The following is a 19,233-nucleotide window of genomic DNA, read 5'->3' on the forward strand; positions in this document are numbered from 1 at the left end:
TGGGAGCTTGGCCTCTAGGGCTCAGGAGGTCTGTTGCTAATTCCAACTAGCATGATTTACGGGAAGTAAATGATCTATGACGTGCCCAAAGAGAATAAAAGTACATACAGGATGCTTCTACTTAGGGTTTTTTTGGGAAGAGAAAGAAATACACAAGTTAAAAAGGGACATTTTCTCTTGACTCAAAGTCTACGTAACTTAAAGGGGGGAGGTCCTCCAAACCCCACGAAGTCAAACCGAACCAAATTACTGAGCCTTGCTGCGCAATCCGAGTGTAACCACATCAAGTGAGCCCAGTCTGCTGCAAAACATCACTTAAACTGGAGCTCTGACTTATTGTTCTCTTACTGCCCTAGAGCAATTTTGTTTTGAAGAGCACAGAACACCCTGTTCTGAATGTGGCTGGCACATGAACTCGATGTGCTGACAGCAATTTGTACTCCGATTAAAATAGGGGGGAAAAGGAAAGAGTGCACTGCAGTAAGGAAAAAAACTGGAATGCAAGAACCCGAAAACTGTAATAGTTTGTATTTCAGGAAGCAAAACTGAGAAAGAGGCTCCATAACCTAAAAAAATAAGTGCTGTAAACGCTCCAGCCTAAAGACGTTAGCTCTGGTAAGTGTCTGTTTTTCCCTTTTCTAATTATAGTAGTTGGTGTCTGATAGCTTTGCACTCATTCCCAAAACAATTACTGGGTCATGGGGATCTGAATGGGAATGTTGTAATGGCATTACAACTAGACAAGACTGGTCATTTAGCCAGAGAAAACCAGGTTGTGACAGGTTACTCCCACTCGGCAAGGGTTTTCTCTGCTGCCTAATTCATGCCAAGGGAGTTTCTCCTCTGCCTGCATCTCCTGCCTAACAGAGCAAAGCATCCAAGAGACAGTGGGATCTTAATGACCCCCTGAAAAGGCAAATCCAGAGATGGATTTCTAAAATCAGGAGAGGCATATTAATCACTGATTAGAAGAGAAATCTTCCCCTCAGGCATGGTGGTCAAATTTCCCCCAAACTGCCTCCTGTCCTCCTCTGTACCATTTTGTACTACGATGAACAAATACCACTGGAAGATTGCTCATGGCATTGAGGGGACAGACGCTGAAAGCAGGTGTGGAACCTGGCTACTTGAACAGAATAAGATTTATGCAAATGGTTATATGCCTTAGTCTAAATAGGAAGCATACAACACAGCAATAAATTCTATACCAATACAAATCCTCACTCTCCTTTTCACACCAGACTGGATTCCAGTCTCATTCTGCCACTTAAAAACTGTGGCTTTGGGCAAGGTCATTTCAATTATCTGAAGCTCAGTTTCTTCATCTATACAACAGGGGAAATAATGTCAGCTAACTCCTAATTGTTGAGAGTATTAAATTAGGTATTGAATTAAAGCTTTTAGCCCAATACCTGGCATGCATTCATTTAATGTCAGGGTGGCTACTATGTGAAAATACTGTGTTATGTGTGGATAGACAGAGATGAATTCAATGAATGTTAGCTATGATTATTTTCCTGCAATTAGTGGTAAATTACACCAGGTTAAACATGTTTTAGAACTTGGTATAAGAAACCACTTAATCGCTCCACAGAGAGAGCTGTCAAAGTATGAATAAAATTCAAAGTAGGCAAAGGCAGTATCTTATTTTGTACCTCACAGTGTGTACAACTGTGTGTACAACACACAGTTCAGGGCCAGAAAGTAAATATTTATTTAATGATTAATCTGAAAACAGGGCATTAAGGAAAATGGTAGTAATTTTCACTCATTTATAGGAATTTTCCCTTTTGAATATGTTAGTACTCCTATTTTTAATAAATGCCAAGAGCTATTTAAATTCTTTACTGATATGGGGTTTTGTTTTTTAATACTATTCCAAAATAAATGGTCCACTGGCTTAACTTCTTAATAACAAAAAGATTATTTTCTACTAAGATTTTACTCTACCTGAAGACTTGAGGATACCTTTTTAGAAGGAGCTATATAAATCCAAAATATATGAAAGAATAAACACTGTCCATTTTAGACCCAAGTACCATACTACATTATTTTGTGAAAATATGTAATAAAATGGTTTCAAGAATCTGCTCTCTCTTACTGGACAAAATTTGCCAGGACATTTATAAATACTTCAAAAGCAAGTGAAAAACAAACAAAACCCCCAAAACCCTCATAGCTCTATCAGATTTCAACATGGGCATACATGAAATCTTTCCTCTATTTTCAATTTTTGGACCATTTTGGTTTTTGGTGTTTTATTTATAAAGAACACATAGCTAGATTTTGTTGTCATCACTGTGTTAACCTTATGAGAATTTCTGCCTTTAATAGGTGACTTTATCTCATTCACATTTTTTGTAATCACTGACATGATTGATTTTATTCCTATAATCTTAGTTTTGATTTCCTACATAATGTTTTCTTGTTATTCTTCTTTTATTGCTTTCACTAGATTGATCAAACTTTCCTCGTTCCTTTACTTCCCCACTCCACGCAGGGTCGCTTGGAAGTTCTACAAGCTATTCTTACTAGTACCTAACGTTAAATTTTAAACAAATCATTCAACAGTATGTGTGTATGTGTGTGTATATATATATTATATATATATATATAATATATATATACACACACATACACACATATATGTGTATATATATACACACACACATACATACACACATATACATATTTATCAACGTGGACTAATCAGCATAATCTCTCCTTGAATAAGAAAACCTTCTTAGACCATTTGCTTCCCCTCTTCATTTCCCTTCATTTCCCATTTGCACGTTATTTTCTTAATTACTGTAGCTCCATACTGTTAAACAATGATTATTTTTAACATTATAGTTCTACCATTTCAGAGATCCAAATTCAGCTGTCACGTTATGGAAATTACTTTTATGCTAATGTTTCTTATGCCTTGAGTCTTCATTTCTTGGCTTTATTTTTTGTGATGTTTTAGAATATCCTATAGTATTTATTTCAAAAAGGGCACAAGTCTGCATACTCCACAGTTAATTTTGTTCTCATACTTAAGTGATAATTTGGCAGAGGATAGAAATTTAGGTTTAAAATATTCACAGTTACAGACAACGCTCAAAGCACTGTCTTTTAGTATTTAGTGTCACAAATAAGAAGTCTGATGTCATTCTGATTCTCATTCCTTTGCATATAGCTTATTTTTCCCTGGAAGAGTTCAAAATTTTCTTTTAAGTTATGGAATTAAGAAATTTTACCAGATATATATACAATGGAATATTACTCAGCCATAAAAAAAGAATGAAATCTTGCCACTTGCAAAAACAGAGATGGACCTAGAGGGTATTTATGCTAAGTGAAATAGGTCAGACAAAGACAAATACCCTACGATTTCACTTACATGTAAAATCTAAAAAAACAAATGAACAAATATAACAAAACAGAAACAGAGTTACAGATACAGAAACAAACAGGGGGATGAGAGAGGGGTAGGGGGATGAGTGAAATAGGTGAGGGAGATAAAGAGGTACAAATTTTGTTAGAAAATAAATGTCAGGGGATGTAATGTACAGCATAGGGAATATAGTCAGTAATACTGCAATAACTTTGTAAGGTGACAGATGGTAACTAGACTCATCATGGTGATCATTTTGTTAATGTATAAAAATACTGAATCATTATGTTGTATACCTGAAACTAATATGATATTTTAAGTCTATTATACTTCAATAGGAAGGAAGGGAGGGAGGGAGGAAGGAAAGGGAAATTTCACCAGGATGTATCTAGGTGAAAAAGCACTCCTTACTCCTGTGTGCCACCATCAACTGGCCCTTTCAATCTTAAGATTCTTCTATCTTGGGGCTTCCCTGGTGGCGCAGTAGTTAGGAATCTGCCTGCCAACGTGCGGGACACTGGTCTGGGAAGATCCCACGTGCCACAGAGCAACTAAGCCCGTGCGCCACAGCTATTGAACCTGTGCTCTACAGCCCGCCAGCCACAACTACTGAGCCTGCATGCCACAACTACTGAAGCCCATGTGCCTAGAGCCATGCTCTGCAACAAGAGAAGCCACCCCAATGAGAAGCCCATGAACCACAACGAAGAGTAGCCCCTGCTTGCCGCAACTAGAGAAAGCCCGCACGCAGCAACGAAGACCCAACACAGCCAAAAAAAAAAAAAAAAATGAAAAGAAAAAAAACTGTGTGTGAGGTAAATTCTTTTTTTTAAACATCTTTATTGGAGTATAATTGCTTTACAATGGTGTTAGTTTCTGCTCCACAACAAAGTGAATCAGTTATACATATACATATGTTCTCATATCTCTTCCCTCTTGCGTCTCCCTCCCTCCCACCCTCCCTATCCCACCCCTCTAGGTGGTAACAAACCACCTAGAAGAGAACTTTAAAAAGTTCTCTTCTATTTCTTCTTAGTCCACCTCAGTGCTTCCGTTTCATGGTATTTGCTGATGATTCTGTATTGTTTGGTCATGCTTTAGAAAGGAAGGATTCAGAAAGATCAAGTGATTTTAGTTACCTGACACAGTTTTTCTAAGCCATTGGATATACTTCCATGGTAGGCCTTTTCGCAAGAGGAGTGGGCTGATCATGCAGATCTCTGGGTGAAGATCCCAAAGATATTTATTGAGCATTTACTACATGCTGAGCATCATGTGCACAGGAAGGATGGGGACACCTTTTTCCACTGGTGATGCAGGAAAAAGTTTTACTTCAGGAGCAAAACATTTCAGCTTATTTACTGTTGTACAGAGCTGCTCTTTCACTTTTTTCCCCTTCAAATCTGTTTTAAAAGCTCAAAGATACTTATGTTCTCATTCTGTAGTCCAAGTCCTAACACATGGAGCCTTCTGAGGCAGATCCCTACTTTACTTTAGGGCTTTAGCTTGGGAGCAAAAGTCACAGCCAGGCCCTAGAGTAGTAATTCTCAATGTGTGGCTGCAAACTAGAATCACCTGGGGAGCTTTTTGTTTTTTAAAAACTTGTGCCTGGAGTTCCAGCCTTTGAGATTTGCTATTCTTATTTAACTGGTCTGGGCTGAGACCTGGGCATCAGAATTTTAAAAGCTCCCCAAGTAATTCTAAATTCAGCCAAAGTTGAGAACCACTACACTACAGGCTTACTAGCCCAGCTGTTCCATATTGTTTTATAACAACCCTGATGATTACCCCATAGCCTGCCTTGGCTCCCTTGCACCAGCTGACTAAGCTTGGAGTTCTGCCCAAGCTTGTCGAGAAGAACAGTATGTACCTCTGCAGAGGTCTTCTCTACACCTGTTGTGGGTTGGGTTTCCTGAGTCTAGTTTCCATCAGTCCAATTTTATCTACTTTACATATTCCAGAAATTCTCCATAATTTCTGATCCACTTCTTGTAGTCTTCCTATTTTCCACCACTAATACGGATTTCTTCCTCTTTTTTGGAAATCATTCTCCACCCCTTCCCTCCCCATCTCTCACTTCAGTGGGATTTGCAGAGGGAAAGGAGGTGAGAGGGAAGGGTACTCCAACAACTTGAATCCCTGCAGATCACTCTGTTGAAATTTTCACATTTGAAAATACTCCCGATTGTCTGCATTCTTTGCATTCAGATGTGGCTGAAAGCACTGCGAGGCAAGAGAGTCACACACACAGCTAGCATTTTGATGTGCCCACTCCAAGCACGGAAGTTAACTCAGAAGATGTGAGAGAGGGGAGTTGGGGGGAAGAGGAGCTGGTAGCTATTCAGAGCCTTATGTCAGATTGGCTTTTCTAAGAAAGCAAAGCTTAAAAGTAACAATGTAGCCACCACAGGCAATGAAGCTAAAGTATGATGACTAAAGTATCAGTCATCATGATAATGTCAATTAGAGTACCTTAGAACACAGTGACTTTTTTTAATGGAAAAAGGACAACACTGAATAAAAATTACAAGATGGTCATCTTAATTGACATAAAGCACACTGGAACAGAATCTAAAAATTGATTTGCAAGCATTAGGATCCTGACGGAGTAAAAATCACAATTTCTTTGAGAAAGAATAAATTCTGTCAAACTAATGTAAATTCTCTCTTCCCCAAAGAAATTATTTAAAGGAAGCAAAAGATCACAATTCAATAAAAGCCTTTTGATTCAGTCCATAACTTTGTTCTTCAGAAAACAAACCAGCAAAAATCCTGGAGAAATATGATTTAGGTAACATTACTAAGAAGATATATAATTATTTTTAAGTCTGTTACTGAAGACAAACTGATCATGAGTTCTAGGTCAACCCTGGTAGAGACAAAATAATTTGCTGATGGACTGGCTGTAGAACATGAGAGAAAGAGAAGTTTATTTCCTTAAATCTATTTAAATGATGCAAAATAAATGATATAAACATTTATTTAGAGAAATAAATTTATTTAGAGAAATAAATATATTTATTTATAGAAAAAAGAAACTAAGTGTCTACCATGTATTAGGCACCTTTCTTCCCTTAACTGTCACAACAATCTATGGGGGTAAAAGATTATTATTCCCATTTTACAGATGAGAAAGCTGTATGCTCAAGGTGATTAAGTAACTTGTCTAAAGTCATAAAAATATCAAGTAGTGATTCCAAGATTCAAAATTCACATCTATCACTTCCAAAGCCTGTGTGCCCCCTCCCCTGGCTATTCACTATACCTTTACACAGAAATGACAGAAACTTGGTCACTCTTGTATCTAAAATGACATATCATAATGGATGATCACTGTCTATAGTTTTTCTTTCACTGTGGAACTGGCTTTAGTTCTAGGATTTCTACTTGGTTTTGAATCTAATAGTTATGGGTGATGGTACAAAAAAAAAGGCAAACCAGTAAAGTGAAGACTGAGTAGACTTCAAAAGGAGCAAGGTGATCTTGGCTTCTGACAGAGACCACTCTGAGTCAACCTTCTGTCCTCCTCCCACACAGAGCTAACTGGTTTCAAAGAGGGAAAGCAGGACACCTTAACCTTGATAAGTGACAATACAATAAATTTTTATAAAATTGATTTGTTCCAGAAAACCAAAAAGGGCTTTTGGGAGAAAAAGTAAGAATAAACCATTTACTCTAAAATTTCCCAGGAAAGTACAATCTAACAAGATGAGAGACAAAAAAATTAGTCATTGCCCTTTCTTAATACATTTAGAAACAGAAAAAATAAAATTATATAAAGGATTATTCACATACTTTAAAAATTCTATTCATAGTATATTATCCTTCACGCAAAAAGGGGACATAAAAAATACATGTATCTGCTGATTTCTGCAAAAAAATACAATAATAAACCAGGAACTAATGAGATTGGTTACCTATAGGAGGTAGGAAGGAACAGAGTGGAAAAAATGAGGAAATGGGAACAGGTTAGTAGGGATGAGGGGGGGAATAACACTTCTGAGTATATCTTTTTGTATCATCTAGAATCATGGTAATGTTTCATACACCCAAAAAACAAATAAATAATTAAAACCTACCAGAGTGTGGGGGGAACCCCAATGGAAAGTAAACATAACAAATGAACTTAACTGTATTACAAATGAATAACATAACCATACTGAAGGGAATGAGGATGAAAGAACTAACCTAAGTTGGAAAACAGTGTTTTCAATGTATGCTATAGGCTAATGACAAAAGGAAGTACACTCAGATATTTCCTACTTAGGAAAAAGTTTTTTTAAAAATATTTATTTATTTATTTAGGCTGCGCTGGGTCTTAGTTGCGGCATGCAGGATCTTTGTTGCAGCATGCAGACTCTTAGTTGCAGCATGCGTGCAGGATCTAGTTCCCTGACCAGGGGTCGAACCCAGGCCCCCTGCACTGGGAGCATGGAGTCTTACCCACTGGACCACCAGGGAAATCCCAGGAAATTTGTTTTTCACAGGGGTATGGGTTAGCAATTCTGAAACAACTTTCTGTATATACCATGATTGAGCAAATAAATAAATATACTGTGGAAAATGAGAGCCAGGTTTCTCACTGTTGGAGAAAGCAATTTCAAAGAAGTAAAGACAGGAGGCTAAAACAAATCTGTGGTGGGCTGAAATTGAAAGTGTCAGTATGTACTCATAGTTTTTAATATATATATACAGACTAATACAGAAGTACACATAGAATGTGTATATATGCATGTCAAGATATATGTATTTTCTAGCTCCGTTAAGAGGTTCTAGAAGCAATAACATTCCATAGCATGAGTATACCTAGCACCCAGATCTTCATTTCTAAATACCATTCTCCAGTAAAAGGAATCAGCTCCTTGGAGGAATGGCTGATTCCAGACCAGGGGCAGGAAAATTACCAAATAAGCCCTAAGCATCTAGTGGTGTCGTAAGTAAGAAAGTACTCAAGAAACAATGTTGAAAGGACCAAAGAGCCAAGTTGAAGGAGTTTCCAATGGCCAAATCTGGGACAATCTGAGCAACAAAATAAATAAGAATAGTAATGAATAATAACCTACAGAATAAAATGACATCCATGGGTCAATACTGATATAAATAAACAAGTGAATAAACAGGGGAAAATAGGCAGCTCTTCCTTACAGCAGAATTCTAATTAAATGTAGAAGAAACAGTGGACATAGAAAAATCACCATTAGGCAAATACCACAGTAATAACTGTTGCACACAAAAATCATTCATGGATGCTAAAATTAGTGTGTGAAGGTGTGATGTAAAAGAGATTATCTGCATAGTTTCCAAGTAGTTCCTTCCCAATGAGATACTTAGTAATTAGAGAGAAAAACAGTAACTTTACAGTGGAGAAACATGGCAGACCCCACCTTAACCAAGTGGCCCAAGTTAACATCAAAAGTAATGAGACATCAATGTCATGTACTTCCTGATAATGATGAACTGAGATGGGCACATCACTTATGTATTTTTCCAAATATGCATAGCCTCAATCTAATCAGGGGAAAACATCAAACCAACCCAAATTGAGGGATATTCTATAATAATCGGCCTTCAATTATTTAACTTCTGAAGTGTTAAAGTCATGAAAAACACAAAGACTGATCAACTGTCACAGATTGGAGGAGACAAGGAGACATGACAACTAAATTACAATGTTGGATCCTGAATTTGATGGTGGACTTGAAAAAGGACATCAGCGTGGCAACTGGTGAAATTCAAATAAGACTTGTAGAATAGTTAATAGCACTGAATCAATGTTAATTTCCTGATTTTGATAAAAGTACTGTGGTTAAGTAAGATGTCAACATTAGGGGAAGCTGGGTGAAGCATATAAGGAAATTCTCTGTACTAGTTCTGCAACTTTTCCATAAGTCAAAAATTATTTCAAAATGAAAAGTTAAAAAAATGACTCCAATTGAAAATATTACCAAAAGCAAGATTTGATTTAATTTAGCCTGCTCCAAAGTTAACTCTACAGTGGTAGTTTTGTGGTATCGCCTATAACTGGGAAGTTTTTCCTTTTAATTTAGTTGACAAAAACCTCCAATTTTAAAATATATAAATTGTTAAATCTGGGGAGTCACTGTATCACAGGGGGAAAAAAACCCTCTACTTCTGTATATGTTTGAAAATTTTCATAATAAAAATTTAAAATACATGTTTATAGACAAGATTTTTAAGTGCTTGTTAATATACTGAGGAGAATTTTCTATCATTCCTATAACTTTCATAAACATTTAGAATTCTATCAGGAATTTTTCAGGCTAGTAGGACCTCAGAAATTAAGGCGTCTACCCCTGCGTCACTGGACAGGAAAGAAGCTAATGCCAGAGAGGCAACGTCTAGTTAGAGTGGGCCAAAGCCTGAACCCTATCTTCCGGTTCCTGGTCCAGGTATTTCTCCAACACTATACACCTGAGCTCTTCTTCATTTATTCTAAAACTTATCAAGAGTGATAACTATCTAAACACTTTAACTACAATAGAACAGTAATACTATTTATAACTGTTTCCAATTTTTAAAAAAACTAAATTTGAACTAATTTGCCAGACTTGTGGAAATGAAACATGCGTTCAAAGTAGAATGTAAAATAATGTTGTGGTTCAATACGCAACATTAAAGATGAGAAAATCAACTATTCTAGTTTACATTTAAAAAATGAACTCTTTAGGCCTTTTTTTTTTTCTTTAGGCCTTTTATATTGATAATATCAATAGTTCACGCTGCCATCCTTATTTAGTGATTTGATTTTTTTAAAAATTCTTTTTATTTTATTTATTTTTATTTTTGGCTGTGTTGGGTCTTTGTTGCTACACTCAGGCTTTCTCTAGTTGTGGTGAGCGGGGGCTACTCTTCATTGCGGTACGCAGGCTTCTCATTGCAGTGGCTTCTCTTGTTGCGGAGCACCAGCTCTAGGTGTGCGGGCTTCAGTAGTTGTGGCTCACGGGTTCTAGAGCGCAGGCTCAGTAGTTGTGGTACACTGGCTTAGTTGCTCTGCAGCATGTGGGAACTTCCTGAACCAGGGTTGGAACCCGTGTCCCCTGCATTGGCAGGCGGACCCCAACCACTGTGCCACCAGGAAAGCCCAGTGATTTGATTTTTTTAAGGGAAGTATTTCTTTCTTTCTTTTTAAAATTTAAAAAGTATTTTTGGCTGCGCCACGTGGCTTACAAAATCTTAGTTCCCCAACCAGGGACTGAACCCGGGCCACAGCAGTAAAAGTGCTGAGTCCTAACCGTTGGACCACCAGGGAATTCCCTTGATTTTTTATAACTTAAAAAATTTTTTTAAAAAATTTATTTGTTCTATTTATTCATCTTTGGCTGCATCGGATCCCCGCTGATGCACGCGGGCCCCCTCCAGCTGTGGCAAGCGGGGGCCACTCCTTGCCGTGGCACAGGGGCACAGCTGCTCTCCCGGACCAGGGATTGAACCCACGTCCCCTGAATTGGCAGGCGGACCCCAACCACTGAGTCACCAGGGAAGCCCTCCCTTGATTTTTTTTTTTTTTTTTTTTTTTTTTTTTTTTTTTTTTTCCTGTATGCGGGCCTCTCACTGCTGTGGCCTCTCCCGTTGCGGAGCACAGGCTCCGGACGTGCAGGCCCAGCGGCCATGGCTCACGGGCTTAGTTGCTCCGCGGCATGTGGGATCTTCCCGGACCAGGGCACGAACCCGTGACCCCTGCATCGGCAGGCGGATTCTCAACCACTGCGCCACCAGGGAAGCCCCCTTGATTTTTTTTAATGAAAGTATTTCTTTATGTTTTCTCACTACTGTCTTTTTTGAAGTACTTCAACTCAGTAAATGCCATCTTGCAAACATTTATCCATGCAGAAAGCATTTACTGAACAACAAATGTGTGTAAGGCTCTGTAGGTGATGATGCTGGAAACAAAAAGATGAAGAAAGATTCTGGTCCTCCAGCACTCACTGTATACTAGGGAAATAGGCAGATGCTGATTAGAGTATAAAGTAACAGGTAGTGTACACACAATGTGTGTACACCTCCCTCTGGGGGGGTGGAAGGGTGCTCAGTTAACCCAGTCCTCAGTCCTGTCCTTATATCCAACTTATTAGCAAATGAAGAAAATGGAATAGCTTCAGGTCACTCAATAAATGACAAAGCAGAGCTTGAACCCAGGTCTCCTGATACAGAATAAACTATTCTCCTGTTTTGATCTAACTAAAATGATGAACTGTTTTTTATCTTGATGACAGCCAGTGAAATGGGTTTGATAGCCCTGACAGGCATTACAATCTACTACTCTATTTAGTAACTCTGTAACCTTGGGTAATTTACATAACTTCTCTGAACCCACTTTTCTAACGTAGGGATAATTAATCATAGCTCAAAAGGTTACTGTGAGAAATAAATAAATAATATATAAGGCAACTAATATAGCTGTTGGCACACCAAGGAGTCCACAGACTAAGAATTCCTTGAGGGACGGGCTTACCTTTTACTCATTGTTTTGAGTTTGAAGAGGCTGGTACAGTTCTTGGCACACACAGGTTGAATGAATATTTACTAAATGAAGTCACTTTTAAATAAATGTTGAATTTAAAACTATTAAGTCATATATATTCAATCTATTTATTTTCATAAACAGATTTTTAAAAACGAAATCTCCATTTTATCCACATAATTGGAACACAACTTTTAAGGACCAGTTCGTTCCCTCTCGAAGCAGTACTTACTTTTTACTGTCGCTCCTTCGTTTGGGTTTGAATACCCTTCTCCTTTCCGTTTGATTCTTCGGATAATACCTCCATCTTCAAATAAATCCTCTCCTTTGAAATCAAGAAGCTCAATCTAGAAAGAAAAAAGGGATCTGACTGAGAACGGACCAAAAAAGCCAATTTAACATACTTAAAGGCAAGGGCAACCACTCTCCTTTCATTTTACAAAATAAAACTCTGTTTTAAATTTATCTGTGCTTCTTAGTTATTGGAAAAGTAGGGAAAAAAGAACACTGCACTTTTCAATACCTGGAAAGAACCTTCATGTAATGATAATGTCTAGAACTACATCCTGTGGGGCTGCAGTGCAAAGACAGACAGGAAATACTAGGAAAACTGCCTTGTGGGCAAAAAAACAGAGTGACACAGTGCTGGCCCAGACTATTTTGTCTGACTCTAGTGGCCACCACTTTTTCACCCCAGATTCATGGAATGCCCTTCTTAAAATTAAGACTAAATCTTATGAATCAGGCCTGCAACCAGCTAAAGGTGTATTTTACCTAGTTACAATGTTTCAGGCATTTCCCCTCTTTAATTTTTTAATTAGGTATGGCCAAATATGTATAATTCAACACAAGATGAATACTATTTTATCACCATCTACTGCTTCTAATAAGGAAGTGATATCTGTGACATTTATAAACCCCTGTAATATGAAAATAGCTTTACAACTTGCTTTATAGCTTTAGGTATATTTCAACATGCATTTCCCACATTTCCATCCTGTCTTCTGATCAGGTTTGAATATGTCATAACTCACACCACTGACCAGAATCTTTATTTCTAAGCCTGTTGTCTTTTGTTTATTTGGATATGACCGTTTTCTGCCAGAGACACGTTTCTAAGAAAGCACTGGCACACATCCCTTGGGTTTGTGGGGAACAATTCAAGAAGCCAAGCTCCAAAATAAATAAGTTGGATCTGATTCTCAATAGCAAGCTCAGCTCCTTGTTCCACTGCCTGTTGCTTTGGAGCCAGCACTATAGTAGAGCAGATGCTAACAAGGCAACATCACACACATACTTGCCTCAAAAAAGAGAGTTGCATTCGAGGGAATTTTGGGGAGACTGCCAGCTGAGCCATATGCATATTCTGGTTTGCACAGTAAATGACAGATCTCTCCTTTCTTCATGGTAGCCACCCCAATGTCCCATGCCTTGATAACTTGGCCTAGGAGAAAGGAAAAACTGGTTGAAAGCTATAGGCCACATTTTAAAAGACTTAACTGTCACGAAACAAAAGTTCAAACAAATTTCCAATTCCTTACATACTATTCAGCTAGGAAGTAGGGGCTAAAAAAACCTCAGTAACACCTATACACTAAGAAATAAATTGTGATTTTTTTTTTTTTTGAGGGCTATCAGAGAAGATTCTCTGCTGAGAAGGATGAAAGTAGTATCAGTTTCTAAACTGCTCAAAGACTAAGTCTTTGAAAAGTGGCAGTAACATCATCTTTGAAATGTGGCTGGGCTGCAGTTGTTGCTTAATTTATAATTTCAACCATAAGAATAAGTGCGTGTTTTCTAGGCAGAAATGGAACAAAAATAGTATAGAAAATGGAATTTGTCCTAAGAAAGCTTATAATTTAGTTGGGCAGACAAAAACAACAAACCGGAAAAGTATATATTGTATAAAAAGGCCCATGAAACAGATTTCTTCTCAAAATTTAGAGTAAGAAAAAAAGTGGGTTTTGTTTTTCTAAAAAAACAGAATGATATGTGTCCTTTTTTGCCAAATCACAAGTGCAGAACTCAGAATTTTTTTTTTTGCCTACTTCCAGGAAACAAAGCTTACTGCTCAGCTGTAGAACTATATTAACCTATATAATTGTAATTGTATCTTACAATAAGCAGTCCCAAATCCTTTGGGAAACAGAAAATGTACAAAATTTCAAGGGATAATATATACATTTGAGGTGCTATGTCAAAGACTTAAGTATTCAAAGTGAGATCAGGTAATAAGCAATGAACTCCAGAGAAGGTGAATTTTGAAGAGAGCTGTTATCTTGAACTGAGAACTGATGTTAGGATTAGAGTAAGGATGATTAGAATAAGGGGAACCCTATACTAAGGTATGTAAGTAGATATGGACAAAGCATTTGTGACTCATGACTTCAGCTTAGTCTTAGGCATTACAACTTTTCAAAATATCAGATACACTTAGTTTAGTTAAAAGTGTATATAAGGTATACATGTCAATTATTAAAACACACATGAGAGAAAGATATAAGTGAAAGGTAAAAGGTCATCCATTCCCTCCTTAAAAGAAGCCACTGTTATGTCTTTTTTGTATCCATCCACTGTGTGCTGTCACTTTTAAAAAAATTTTAAACACAAATAACAGCATACTATAAATTCAGTTCTGAACTGTTTTCTCATTACATAAATATATATTTTAATTATATAGGAATATGTTATAAATAAATATATAACATTTAAAATTTATTCATTTATGTGTATATACATATCTTTATCCATCAGCAGATAGGATATGCATTTTAGGGGTTAGACGTGCAGCCTGCTTTAACTTCAGACTGACTAAATTAGAATACCAGGTCGGCCCCATATTAGTTGTGTGACCTAGTGCAAGTTTCCTCATCTGCAAGATGTAGATAATAATAGTACCTGCCATATAGTTGTTACAAGAATTATTAGATAAAATATGTCAAGTGCCTGGCATATAATATGTATTTAATAAAGGATAGTTATCATTATCATCGTAAATACATACTGATCTACTTCATTCTCAGTGGCTTCATAATATTCCAGTCACTCTACTATTGAGACACATTGCCAACAGTACTCTAATAAGGATTTTTGTCCCTTATGTTTGCCTATTTTGTGCAAGTATATTTGGAAGGTAAATTCCTAGAAGTGCAAAGGTGATGTGCACTTTCCATTTGATAGATATTGCCCAACTGTCCTTCCAAAAGGGCTACATCAATTTATATGCCCACACATGGTTCCAATGTGAAAACAGTCTAGAATCATCAGAAGAAATGTAAAGTCTGCTGTTGACAGGCTGCTGTACTGTCACTGATGCTCTTCAAAGACTGCAATGGTTTAAGCGTAGGCCATTTAGAACAATTTTTTTTTTTTTTTTTTTTTTTTACTCTCAACACCGATATTGAAGACAAATACCTTACACCCTCTTTCAGGAAATCTTTACATTATGGGGTTACTACTGTACATTTGTTCAAGGCATTCAGCCAATTACTGAGGAGCAAAGGTCTGTCTAGGTACTAAAATTACAAAGGTGGCTGTTCCCTTCTTCCTTCCAAGAAACATGCAATGTAGTATGGCTAGTGGAGCAGAAAGATACCTGCCCTGATTTTTGTAAGCATGGTGAACACTAACATAAGAGTACAAAGAGGGGCTTTTGCCTTGGGATGGGGTTGGAACAATCAGCAAAAGCTTACTTCACACATGATGCCTATGCTAGGCCTTAGAAGTTGGAAAACATCAGCTTGGCTATTAAGTCCACAGGAGCCTCAAGCTGAATAAATCATGCCTATGCCTTTGGCTCTTCTTCTCATTCCATAACATTAAAGCTTCTTTTTTTGTTGTTTTGTTTTGTTTTTGGTCATACGCGGGCCTCTCACTGCTGTGGCCTCTCCCATTGCGGAGCACAGGCTCCGGACGCACAGGCTCAGCGGCCATGGCTCACGGGCCCAGCCGCTCCGCGGCATGTGGGATCTTCCCAGACCAGGGCACGAACCCGTGTCCCCTGCATCGGCAGGCGGACTCTCAACCACTGCGCCACCAGGGAAGCCCTAAAGCTTCTTTTAAGCACTGAGCTTTAGACACTGAAGGAAACACGCTGAGCAAAGAGCCAGACTGATATGAACACAGGTATATTTCTAAAATTGCCAATCTTAGGCCTCTTTTCTTAAAAAGCACTTCCCCCTGATTTAAAAAATAATAATACATACTTATTATAGAACACTTGCAAAGTATATAAAAGCACAGAGAATAAAAAACCTCTGAAATTTCAGCATCTGGGGTAAACTGTCAATTTCTTGGCTCATTTTCTTCCAACTGTGTATGTATACTTTGTTTACATATTAAATTTTTATATATACATTCTTAAAATTCTGATCATAGTTTATTTGGTTTTGTAGCCTACTCTGCATTTCACATTATATGAGCATTTTTCTTGTTAAAAGATAATATCTGAAAACATGACTTTTAATAACTATATGCTATTTACTATTTCATCTTTTAAATATGCCATAATTTCATTACTCCCACTAATAAACATTTAAATTGCTATTTTCTTTTTACTATTATTAAGTTGCAATGAACAACTCTGCACCTAAATCTTCACATGATTTTTTTTTTTTTTGCATAATGAAAGCCTCTTACCTGACACATTAGGACTATGGTTGTAGGTTAATTTAAAACGTTGCTTTAAGTGAGGAATCATAAAAATGAACATATACAACCTCAAACTTTTTTTAAACTTAAAACCTATCAAAGTATATTAATTCACTAATCCTGTGATAGAAGTCCAAGGCCTTGTCTGTGTGTGACAAGTGATAAGAGTTCTATATCATCTTTACTATATAAATCACACTTATGGTATATCATTTGCAACTTACAACATGGATTTCTTTAAAGTGAAGTAAGAAGTAGAAGACACTTGTAAAAAGCAATGAGTATGTGGAATCCTTCTGGTAAAAATGTGTTCTGAATGGCCTACTTATTTCACCTAGCGTTTACCCACTCCTGCCAGTTTTTAAAAGATATTTATTTATTTGACTGACCTGGGTCTTAGTTGTGGCACGCAGGATCTTTTAGTTGCGGCATGCGAACTCTTAGTTGCGGCATGTGAGATCTAGTTCACTGACCAGGGATCAAACCCAGGCCACCTGCATTGGGACCTGGGAGTCTTAGCCACTGGACCACCAGGAAGTCCCTCAATAGCCATTTAAAAAAGGCTTTTAGCAATTCATTTTAATAAGTCTTTCCAAAGATGTTCAACTTAGTTTTCACAGAAATAAGTCCCATTTCTTATTACACTAATTTCAGAGTTTTATATACTATCTAATGAACTCATATAATTACAAAAAGGACAATGGATATAAACAAGTTTAAACTTTTTTTTAAAGACTGATTCTTAATAAGAGTCTGAGGAAGAAAAAAGCACACCCTAATGTCTGGAAACTGCCCACCACTTACAGCTAGGTCTTGGTGATTCTGAAGCTGGACTGGTGCACACAGCTAGGCCATGTTATTCTCCTGTTGGACATAATAATCTCACAAAACATCAACATCAGACAAGGTCACTCTGAGACCATGAAAAAGTGAGACAAAACAAGAACACTTCAAAATTTTGTCTAAGCATGGACAAAAAACAAGGTCCCTATGCAAGCTACAAAATACCAAACATCCCCCTCTCCTGGTGACATGAGTGACTTCTGCTTCTCTACAGGTGCAGCTTTAGTCTCACCCCACAGCCCTCCTCCTAGATAAGATTTACTAAGATACCCAAAGAATCACCTGCATCCCAACAATATCCAATCCAGAGCAAATCCCTTCTTCCTTAAACTCTTCTCCAAATCACCTAATACAAGTCCAAATCCTATAAAAGACCTTTTGAACACTCTGAGACACCTCCAGTTTCCCATGGTGTGCAGTCTACCTCCCTACGAGTAATAAACCCAACTTGTTCACTATAGTTGTGTTCCTAGTGGTCTGTGGGTGGAGAGCATTGACAAGGCTCACTCAACTGGCTGAAGCAGAGTGCAGGGCCACAGTGAAGAATAGGAAACTAGCGGTATCACTCAGTGTATTTACAAGTAGAATGGAGAGCAGCAGTTAGTCTGGAGTTGGTTAAGCAAGCTTCTACCATATTTCCTTAGATTCAATTCCTAGAAGTAGAATTATTGGGTCAAAGCATAAACATTTTTAAGATTCTTGATCTTTGGGATCTTTTGATCTTTAGGGTCTTAACTGTAGGTATAACACACCAAGAATATATAAACGCAATTTATTCTTCCACTTGTTCTGGACTTCAATTTTACTGGCTCAAACACAGTTTATCAATTTCAGTAGTCCTATTCCATTAGTAACAAAATCTGAAATAAGAATATATATTTACACAAATATATAATGTATCTATCTTTAAGTGTAAATGCTTTTTATATATACCTAACTATAGGGAATTGAAAACGTTAAGTGTACAAAGCCCAGTATAAAAGCAATGCACTGTACTTTTTTCTTCTCTCTGCAGAATATTATATAGTTTTTTCTGATTAAGAAAATCAAAATCAAATTTTATAGGCTTACTGTAGGTTCATCAATTGTAACAAGTGCACCATCCTGGAGGGGGTGCTGATAAGAGGGAGGCTATGCACATGGTGGGGCAGGGGGTACACGGGAAATCTCTGTACCTTCCACTCAATTTTGCTGTGAACCTAAAACTGCTCTAAAAAAATAAAGTCTATTAAAAAATCATACAACACGTTTTAAAATATAACATTTTAAATTAATCACTGAATACTTTCACTTATAATAATTCGAGTGACCATTTTAGAATATTCTTTTTTATTGATTAAAAATTTTTTAAATTGTGGTAAAATACATAAAAATGACCATTTCAACTGTTAAGTGCACAGTTAAGTATATTCACACTGTTGTGCAACCAATGTCCAGAACTTTTCATCTTGCAACACTAAAAGTCTACTCATTAAACTACTCCTCTTTTCCCCCTGTCCCAAGCACCAGCAAGAATTTGATTCTACTTTGTTTTTATGAATTTGATTTCCCTAGATGTAAGTGAAATCATGCAGTATTTGTCTATTTGTGACTGGCTTATTTCACTTAGTGTAATGTCCTCGAGCTTCATCAATTTTGTCCCATGTGAATAATACTCCTTTATAGAAATATACCATTGTATGTACATAAGACATTTTGTTTATCCATTTGTCTACAGACAAACATTTGGGTGGCTTCCACCTTTCAGCTATAATGAATAATGCTACAAATATGGGTGTACACATATCTCATTAGGACCCTGGTATATACGGAGAAGTGGAATTGCTGGATCATAGGTTAACTCTATTTTTAATTGTTTGAGGAACTACCATACTGTGTT

The 19,233-nt window shown here is 37.2% G+C and overlaps 1 protein-coding gene and 1 non-coding gene across 18 annotated transcripts in view; both read right to left on the bottom strand.

Moving 5' to 3' along the window:
- Nucleotides 1-19,233, bottom strand: part of FKBP5 (FKBP prolyl isomerase 5) — a 98,275-nt gene that overhangs the window by 22,740 nt on the left and 56,302 nt on the right. For all 17 annotated transcript variants that reach the window (XM_059076386.2, XM_059076382.2, XM_059076380.2 and 14 more), the window contains 2 exons: nucleotides 13,163-13,305; nucleotides 12,094-12,208 (listed from right to left, as the gene is read on the bottom strand). In XM_059076386.2, the coding sequence (XP_058932369.1) occupies nucleotides 12,094-12,208; nucleotides 13,163-13,305 (258 nt within the window). The remainder of the gene's footprint in view (nucleotides 1-12,093; nucleotides 12,209-13,162; nucleotides 13,306-19,233) is intronic.
- TRNAK-UUU (transfer RNA lysine (anticodon UUU)) lies at nucleotides 10,578-10,649 on the bottom strand. Its single transcript has one exon. It is a non-coding gene; the product is annotated as a tRNA-Lys (tRNA).

The sequence above is a fragment of the Kogia breviceps genome, chromosome 10, assembly GCF_026419965.1.
Source record: "Kogia breviceps isolate mKogBre1 chromosome 10, mKogBre1 haplotype 1, whole genome shotgun sequence".
NCBI classification, from domain to species: Eukaryota; Metazoa; Chordata; class Mammalia; order Artiodactyla; family Physeteridae; genus Kogia; species Kogia breviceps.